We start from the raw sequence: 10,265 nt of genomic DNA on the forward strand, positions 1-10,265 counted from the left end.
CTTCCTACAGTGTGCAGAGTGGAGAAGGAGGCCATGGGAAAGAGTTAAATCTCATCCACACACAGACATAGGAGTTTATCACACAGGGGAAATAGGATTTAAAAGCTGGAAAAAAAATCTGCAAAAGTAGGTTGATTTTCAAACACATTGTTGTTAAAGTGGTGTTAACCTGAACGGAAAGTAGACACTCCTTTTTACTTTCATGATTTTCCCAAAGGAAAAAGGAGCTGCTTTTGTCTACTTTCTGTCTACTTTCTGTTTGGGTTAACACTTTAACAACAACGTCAATTGAAAATCAACTGGCTTTCACGGATTTTTTCCCAATTTAAACCCCCATTTCTACACGGGATTTCCCCTATGTGATAAACTCCATACTGTCATAGCAATGACAACCCTTAACCATGTTGCCTGTAGTCATAATGTTTAGAAATTGACAACATGATTACTAATCAAGTAATCAAGTTGGTCACATAAGTCACATAACATCTAGTTAGACCTTGAGGTATTTCATAATGTCTGCATTATATGCTCCTAACCTACAAAAACTTGCACAAACAAAACAGTTAAATTCACTAACATCCCTGCACAACATATGTAATGTTTGAGGCAAAACCCACAGATAATAATTCATTTTAAAGACTTTCATTTGCTTTCCCTCTAAAGTGTTAAGATTTCTCATTATGTCCTTTTTGCAAAAGAGTAACCAAATAATTTAGCCGCTTGTCCTGAGAGATCAGATTCTTTGATTATTTGCTTCAAAAAAGAAAAGAAAAAAGTTTTATATTTTTCTATAAGAGAAATACAAATTTGCTGAATCTGAATCAGACAATGAGGGATATCTTCCAAATTCACTTATTAACTTCAGAATACAGGTATTATTCTTTTGGATGACAAGACAGGCAGAGAGGACAAAATTCTGTAGGCTTGATTTAACTACATTTTTTTTAATATTCTCCTCTCTTTCAGTACAAATGTTGTGGTTTGGAAAATGGGAAGTCAGACTGGGGAGGAAACTCAATTGGCTGTGCATGTGACAAGGCAGATGAAGCAACAGATGTCTGCAAAAATAATCTGTATACCAAGGTATGAAGGATTATATTATGTGTCACTTTGTTTGCATTGTTTGAATTTTTACAGAGACATGGAAAAATACATATGAGTATTGTTATTTTAGTTTTCTGAAACACTGGTCACTTTCTGTCACCCAAAAGGTGAGAGTTTATTTTTCTGTAATATTTCTTGTAGACTTACTTGTTTTACCCAGTTAAAGAGTCAGATATGTGATATGGCTAATGATCCTAAGAGGCCATTATATAACATGTACATTTTTCATAAACTGAATGTTTCAGTTCTATCATATAAACAATGGTTATTACAACAGGCAGTTCTGTTAACTGCTGCTATTTATACCAAGTTATGCATTACATTGCAGAATTAAATCCAAATATAGCATGCCATTACCCTTCTGCTGTGACATGAAATGAATTGCCCAGTAACTGATGCACTAATGGAGGCTGGTGAATATTTTTAACCAGTTCAAGAAACGTCAGATAATAAAGTTGGCCCTCTCTATCCACAGATTCCACAGCTTGAAAATATTTTAAAAATATATAAATTCCAAAAAGCAAACCTTGATTTTGCCATTTTATATAAGGGATGGTATTTTACTATGCCATTGTATTTAATGGGCTTGAGCATTCATGGATGTTGATATCCACTTGGGATTCTGGAACCAAACCCCAGTGGATACCAAGGGCCGACTGTTATTTTCAAACATATGCATGGTTTCTTATTTACCACTGATATTTATAAATTTAGCCAAACATAATTTGTCAGTTCATTTTATTTATATCATGCATTTTGTCCAATTCCAGAGTGGCATGCAAAAAATTGCAAGTTATCCCAGGCATTCATCTAACTCAGGCGTTTTTAGCTCCCCAAAGAGCTTCTTATTTTGATTTTAGCTCTTCCAGAAAATGGACTGAACCAATATGGGCAGTGGGTAGATTGCTTATCCATCAGTAGAGGGAGAAGGAAAACAATTGTGCATTTTATCAATATAGGTTGAGCATCCCTTATCCGGAATTCCAAAATCCGCAATACTCCAAAATCCAAAGTTGTCCAGACAGCCAGGTGAAATAGTGACACCTTTGCTTTCTAATGGTTCAGTGTACACACAAACTTTTGTTTCATGCACAAAATTATTAAAAAATATTATATATAAAATTACCTTCAGGCTATGTTTATAAGGTGTATAGAAACATAAATGCATTTCATGTTTAGACCTTGGTCCCATCAAAGGTAAAGATGAAAACCAGGACAAATGAGGTCAAGCAATATCAAAGTGTGGTCAAAATAGCTAAAGCTATTAATGGGGAAGAGCACATGGTTTAGGAGAAGCAGCAGCAAATTGCTTTTGCCTGAGCCTACTGGGAAAGGCAAGATCCTACCTTGTCACTTCTCCTCCTTTCTGCCATTCTGTATTTGCAGAAAGGTATTTTCTTATTTTCAACAAAACTGTTGTCTTCCAGTGTTCTTGATAAAGAATATAGAAAGTCAATCAGTATCAGTAGTCAAATAGGGAAGAAGAGCCAAGATGATAAAGCAGACACATGGAGGCAAATACATGAAGGAAAGGTCTCTAGTAGAATTTCTTTTTTGAAGCTTCTAGATATATTGTATATGGAAGACAGTTGACCTGAAGAAGTAGTCAGACTTTGGCGGGAGGCTACTGGGTAAAAAAATTCTATACTGGCCAGCAAGGGACTGATGAGATAAATAACATTTATTGGCTGCATGCAGATTTGCAACTTTTGATTCCATTAGTTGGTACATTTATTTAATTAATTTATATTCTGCCTTCCTCCCAGTATGGGACCCAAGGCAGTATGAAAATTGTAAATGACTTGCAATAGGGGCCCAGACAGACCGCCCGAAAAGGGTGGCCTGCCAGTGGCCTATTTTCCTCTGGAGGGAAGCCGCAGCCGCCAAACTGCGCGGCTTTCCTACGGAGGAAAAATAACCCGGAAAAACTGGGTTCTTTTTGAGCCGCAGGGACAGCATAACAACTTGCCACTGGTGTACTCATTATGTAAATGCTGCATGGTAATGTGTGAATGCCATGCAGTGCTTATGTAACAATGGTGGTGCCCGTGTACACAGGGCACCACCAGTGCTACACCACCTGCACATACTAGGGTTTGGGAGCACGAGATTGGTGTGCACTCCCTAAATTTAGATTTTTTATGACTTTATGCCAGTCTGTAATGCGCCTTAGTGAGTTTAGCTCATTCCCTTTGACTTTCATATAAAATGACTACGAATTACAAACCTACTACTTGTATTAATTTTGGTCATTTCCTGTCTTTCAGTCTTGCAAAGATGTCATGATTGATTTCCTCAAGAACAATATGATCATAGTTATGGGAGTAGCATTTGGACTGGCATTTGTTGAGGTACATAAACCATTATTGATGTTTCTGCTTCATCCTTTCTACACGGAACTCAGGGTGGAAATCCAGTTTATCCTTTGTGCTGTTCATTATGTAGAATGATAATGACTGGCCAAAGTCAACCAGCAAGTAGGGACAAATATTGCCTTGCATGACCAGAACGGTCTTTATCTAAGTGAATGCATGTTAAATATGTATGAGTGCTGAAGCATCTGTTGCTGTCACCATAGCTGTGGCTCCCTCTTTCTCTTGCTTTCAAAGACACTCCCAACTTGATCTGAGGTAGGAGAACTCCAGCTCCTCTACAAAGCTTATAGTATGTTATATCTGATGGAAATTGACGCTTAGTGGAGGAGCTGGTGCCATGTTTGCTCCTGTCCCAAACAAGCTGGGAGAGCAAGGGAGGAGAGATATGGGAGGTGCAGAGATGGTAGACAGATCTGGAGCTGCAGTTGATTTGACATCTTTTGACAACCTACTCATGCCTGTGACTAACTCAACGGTTATTCACATGATGAAAATAATCCAGGATGAATTTGGGATGAATCTTTGTTGTTCACATGCATCCTGAATGCACTCAATTAGTTTTTTTGGGATGGTCTGCCAAAACCCCCATTTACCACAGATAATTAATATCGGGCCTTTTCCTGAGTTTTTACAAAATATTGACATTGTTGGCTGTGTGAACAATGATGCAAATAACCCTGAACAGATCCGGGATAAAACTCTCCATGCCTTTAATGTGTTTCAAATACATTCACATCATTCACAGCCCACACAGTCAAGAAAGTACTGCCTCTTCCCCAGCAGAACCGCTGTCACTGGGAAGTAAAGAGGAAAGAGAGAGGAAGTGGAGAGAGACAAAAGAGATGATGACCCATCTCTGTCCAGCTGAGGAATGCCAGTGGGTGCATGGAAAAGGGAAGGGTGCCTGCACATGTGAGCAACTGAACTTGCAGAGATGCAGAGTGATGCGGTTCCCAGAAAGTTGCGATTCCATGATGTGAATAACAAACCCAGAATGGATGAGTGAAAAGATCCTCTCACTTGTCCTGATCAGACAGGACTGCAATAGTGTTGCAACTGAATAAAGCATACTCCCCAAAAAGCTTAAGAGCCAGGCAGGTACATATAGGGAAATATGGCCCATCAGATAGCTTGTGCCTAAAAGAACTCTCAAAATGCCTGAGAGAATGTAAAGGTACACCAAAGACCATTATGCAAGAGCCAAGTGAGCCTTTCTGGAGATGGCATTACCCAGATGCTACCACTGAAAAGACCTCTTGTTATAACCACATGTGTTGCCTTATATGCCAAGAACACTTACAGGACACTCTTAGATAATGACCTCAGGTCCAGGTAAGTAACTACAGGAGGAGATGTTCCCTTAGATAACCAAACCCCAAGCCATATAAATGCTTTAATGGTCCTTGTTGAATGATCACTATAGGAATCAGTTCTGCTGGAGAAGTGAATTTCAGCTGAGCTAAAAGAGGAGGCTTGATGCCTCACCTCGCCTTCTGATGCTGGTAAAAGGAATGTAACACACCCATAGGTAGCCATGATGTAAGTTATTTTAAAAAAGCATCATGGAATATATATATATATATATATATATATATATATATATATATATCTCCATGCTTAGATTGTCATTACAATGAGGATCTCTTTATGTTGAAGGTATTGTCACTTCAATCACTGTTGTAACATTTCATCTGAAACCGGAATAATCTTTAAAAGACTGTTAATAGGAAAGAATAACAAATGTTGAATAAATGATCCAACAGCAAATCAAGTGATAACAGTGTGATAATTAGCAATGTGGGAAATTTATGGGCTGAGAGAGGAGGCTGAATTTCTAGGGCTCCATAAACAGGATGATTGTGTGCTGACCTTTTTTTTTTTTTTTAATCTGCACTTGCACTGAATCTTAAAATGTTCTTGCACATGGGTTTGTGTACTTAAAGGAAAGCCCAAGTTTTACACTTGTAAAAATAAAAATATAAAGTTTATTGTAACTGTCTTTTAGAACAGATTTTTTCACCCCAACACAGTTTACAATAGTTATTAAAACAATACAAGAAGATCATACAAAAACTGTGTGTGTAAAATATTTATATGGCATCATATATCATGGGCTTTCAGGGCAACATGCAAGTACAACCAGTTTAAGCCACCTCTTAAGTTCAGAGGAGACCCAGCATAGTGTAGTGTAGTGGTCTGAATAGTGGACTAGGACTCTGGGAGACCAGAGTTCAAATCCACTTGGCCATGGAAACCCACTGGGTGATGCTGTCATACTCTGTTAGCCTCAAAGGAAGGCAAAGGAAACCTCCCCTGGACAAATCTTGCAAAAAACAAAACCCAACCTCATGATAGATTCATCTTGGGGTCAGCATAAGTAAGAAATGACTTGAAGGTATGCAACCACCATAGGTTCAGAAGTCAGTTTCTATTAGGCCTTCTATTAGGAAGAGTAAAGGAGTTGCCTTAGGAAGGAAATTATAGGTGATATAGAAAGGATGGCAGTGACTTGTTTTTCTTATACTGGAAGAGGACAGAGGTGTTTGTTTCATCTAGTTCTGCCCTTCAGCTGTAAGCCATTCTGCTACCATCAGGTGAGGTGGAGAGTTCTGAGCTGCAGAACTTGAGTGATTATGCTTAGTGGATTAAGCTAAAGACTTGTAGATGGAGGAGATCTCTACCTGTATATATGTGCAGTATTTTTCATGCCATTTTAATTCTTCATGGAACCTTAAAAATGAATTCTTTCATAGAAAAATCCCACATAGCACTCAGTTCAGACAGAATTTAAACCAAGACCTATCTGATTCAACTCTTTCTAGTTCGGTTCTGTTACTAGTCAGTGGCAAATAACTGTCACATGGACAGTTAAGTCCTGAACAACAGGTCTCTGGTGTTATAATAGTTCTGCAAAAGTTCAAGAAAATCATTCCATTGTTTAAGAAGCCCTACATGGCTTGGGCCTGAGCTACTTGAGGGACCACATCTCCCCATATAATCCACCCCACACACTCAGAACAACTGGGAAGAACTTGTTGGAAATTCCACCTTCTAAATATGTTATTACTTCCCAGATGGCCTTCTCAGTAGCGACCCCACAAATCTGGAATAGTCTTCCCGACAAGCTCCGTCTTATCACCCCCCTGGAAACATTTCAAAAGAGGCTTAAAACCTTCCTCTTCTGTCAAGCCTTCCCCCCTGGAAAATGAAGCCGTGTACTCTGATCCCATTGACTCTCTACCTCACCCTATTGATTGATTGAATGATTGTTTTTAGATTGTACATTGTATTCAGTGCTCTTGGTTTTATTTATTTTATGATGTTTTTGTAATTGGTTTTAAACTCTGTGTAAACTGCTTTGATCTTTTTGGAAAAGCGGTATATAAATAAAATTTATTATTATTATTAAGAAGTCATAATAAATCCACAATTGATTTCTTTTGAACAAAAAGACTTCGATATGGGACAGCTCTATCTTTTCCAGAAGAGAAAATGAAAAACCTTTCTCTGCTGGTGGAAAATTTGATTCCTACTCCCTGCTCTAAGTAAACAGCATAAAGCAGTAACAAGAACCCCATAGAAGGACATGTCTTCACCCTTAAAGCAATCCATCTTTTACAATAAATTTAAGTTTCCCATAGTGTGGTATATATGGGTTTAATTAAAATCCCACTATTTGAGAGTCATACTTCTAAAAATTACTTTGGAAGCAATCTTCAGCATAGCAGATCTCATCTGTACGTAAATCCAAGAAGTTTGCAAACAAAATGTTCTTGCTGTGCATCGACTGTATGTGGGGGATATTGAAAGCTGCCAAATAATACCATAAACATCTTTCTTTTCCAGGTTCTTGGTCTGGTGTTTTCAATGAGCCTTTACTGCCAAATCCAGAGAAAATGAAACCATGGAAGTGTCAGAAATATGTGACCAGCCAAAGGAGAAACCTTTGTAGATTGAGAGATTGGTGTTTGGTTTGGCACCCTAAAACAAATCCCAGAAGCAGCTGTGATGATAACAGCCGAAGCACCGATGGATAAAGATTTATTCGTGCATTATGAAATAAAAATCTGTTTAAAATTAGGGAAACTAATGATCCATTGCTGTCTGTTTTTAAATGCAACACATACCTTTTGTGTATACTTTTTGTCAGCTTTTTTATTTGAAGTTTTCCTCTCAACAAAACAGAGCATTTAACGTGTCACACATTGTGCTGACACAGTGTAGTGTTTTCCAGACTTCTGATAACTGTTATATACAGATACTGGTTTCCTCCCTGACTTCAAATTGGATGCACATTTGATTGTGATAACTGGAAAAAAATACTTTTAATGTATATTAAAGTAAAGTTCTCCCCTCCAAAGTAAGTATAAATACACAGACACATGTTTCTCCATTTCACAGAACTGGACATACCTTCTGAAACATGTGTCCCTGGAGCAATCCTCATCCTTCTACTTTTTTAAAAATTAGGAGTGGTGGGCAATTTATTTAATAGGCTGCCTTTCTAAAGTCAAGATAGTAAAACCATTCAGTTTTGATCTCCCCCTGTCTATTTTTTTAAAATGTCAAGGTTTTTAAAATCTCAAACTCAAGGTTTTGAATATAATGAAATTTCCAAATCTTACTAAATGTAAATGTTGGAGCCAAGGTAAATGTACTGAGGGGTTGCAGTATGTTGCTGTAGTTCTTAGGGGTTTTTTAAAATTATTATTTTAAATCCAAAAGACGTCTCTATAGTCCCAGACTATTCTCTGGAAATTCCCAACACCAGCAGTAACATTTCATTCCCACCTTGCAGTGCACTTTTAAAAATATTATAAATAAAATTGGGGGGAAATGTTCCTTCTTCTTTTTATTTTTAATTTTTTCCCTTATAGCACATCACTCAAATGGAACTTTTGCAGTATAACACTAAGACAAAATTAAAAAGAAAGGAGGGAAAGCTTGGCCCTTCAAACCATAAAATCACCTCAGAAAACCATGCCATATCTAAAAAGAAAAGTTTGGAAGAGTTATAGTGCGGATCCAGAAAATAACTACAAGCAGCACTCCCCAAAAGGAACAAGCTAATATAAAGGAAACAACCACCAGCAAAACCTGAAGAACTATATGACAAAAATGCATTCTTTTTTAGATCATTCTGGAATAGCCCAATACATTTCTTTTTGAAACTGAACTGAATGAAAATGCTAATCTATCTACTCTGCCCATATTCTGAGGGCTATTATTAGACTGTTGCATGTTTCATATTGAAGAAAGCAGGTAGTACCATGAGGAGAGGACTAAAACATGACACTTTGGCGGGTTACAGACCGCCTAGAAGGGGCAGTCTCCCGTTGCGGCCATTTGCAGTGTCCGGGAGCCGCAGCGTCCAAACCGTTCAGCTCCTGGACGCTGGAAAGGAAGGAGTGCGGAAATTGCACTCCTTCCTGGGCCCCGGAAGAGACGCCACGAGGCGCTAGTTGCGCACTTGCGGCATCACTTCTGGGGCACAACGTGCAGACGCAGAGCGTCCGCTACATCAAAATGGCGGTGCCCGTATGAATAGGGCGCCGCCATTTGTTACAGACTAAATCTGTAATAGGAGTAGGGGCGTCTAGAAGAGATGCCCCTTTTTCAAACTGCATGGCGGTCTGTAACCCGCCAAAGTCCACATTGCATGTTTTACTACTACACAATCTGACTTGTCTACTCAGAAGTAAGCCTCGTTGAATTCAGCTGGATTTTTTTCTCAGCTTTAAGCGTAAACTTATGTATGCAGTTCTATGCTCATGCTTACCTGGGTCCAAGAGTGACCCCTTTTAATTGCATGGGAAAATCCTTTTAGTAACGGCAGCTGTCAGTCTGGCAATGCATTCCTTACAGAAGAATGGGAGCTAGTGACCCTTTTCATACTTGAGTTGTATAAAAGTTAATGAAAGAAAGCAAAACCTTCTCTTTCAAAGACTGCATAAAATGGCAAAATATTGTTATAAAATGACCACTTTGTTTCAATAAGACTCCAGACTAGAGCCTGCAAAATATACATATTTTGGCATAGTGGTTTTAGCGTTGGTTTATGACTCTGGAGAGCAGAGTTTGATTCCCAGTTTGGCCATGAAACCCATTGGTTGATCTTGAGCAAGTCACATGCTTTCACCCTCAAGTGAAGGCAATGGCAAATGTCCTCTGAACAAATTTTGCCAGGAAAATCCCATATTAGGTTCACCTGAGGGTTGCTATAAGTTATGAATGACTTCAAGGCATCCAACAGCAAACAACCTCAGATCTCATTGGCTATGTTGGCTGGAGGAATCTGGGAGTTGTCATCAAAAAGAAAAACTTTCCCGAGCTTGGCTCCAAGGGAATTAAAGGAACAGCATTTTATTCTGCCCTATTTTTCCTTGTTTTTATGCTTGTATGCATTTTGCTATCTGAGGTATAATGAGGCCTGTCGTTCAGAAAGATTTTTAATAATTTTTTTAAACTCAAACATTTTGGTTCTGAAGTTGGACAATTCAAAATTGAAGGTCTCAAGAACTCATTGCACTTTTAAGGATTTTGCCCAAACCCTCAATAGCCAATATATTGGTAATTCAACTGGGTAAAAAATGATTATGCAATTTCTGCCTACTCAGAAATGGACAGGAAAAATGACACCACTACAATTCTGTGGGATCCTTAGATAATGCAGAGAAATGGGTCCTGTGAAAGTGTTCCGTTCTCATGTTAGAAATGCTAGGAAAAGGTGGAAAGGACTTCTATAGATTACAATTTATTAGATCATCTTTAATTTCTATTAAGATG

General features: G+C 38.3%; 1 protein-coding gene across 2 annotated transcripts in view; it reads left to right on the forward strand.

The window, feature by feature from the left end:
* TSPAN8 (tetraspanin 8) overlaps nt 1–7,559 on the forward strand; it is a 31,772-nt gene extending 24,213 nt beyond the window's left edge. The window contains exons 6-8 of one of the 2 annotated variants that reach the window (XM_042470650.1): nt 967–1,083; nt 3,372–3,455; nt 7,326–7,559. In XM_042470650.1, coding sequence (XP_042326584.1) covers nt 967–1,083; nt 3,372–3,455; nt 7,326–7,379 — 255 coding nt within the window. In that variant the 3' untranslated portion in view covers nt 7,380–7,559. The remainder of the gene's footprint in view (nt 1–966; nt 1,084–3,371; nt 3,456–7,325) is intronic. The other variant, XM_042470651.1, reaches the window with a different exon arrangement.
* The last annotated feature ends 2,706 nt before the right edge of the window (nt 7,560–10,265 follow it).

This window comes from Sceloporus undulatus, chromosome 5 (genome assembly GCF_019175285.1).
Source record: "Sceloporus undulatus isolate JIND9_A2432 ecotype Alabama chromosome 5, SceUnd_v1.1, whole genome shotgun sequence".
In the NCBI taxonomy this organism is placed as follows: Eukaryota; Metazoa; Chordata; class Lepidosauria; order Squamata; family Phrynosomatidae; genus Sceloporus; species Sceloporus undulatus.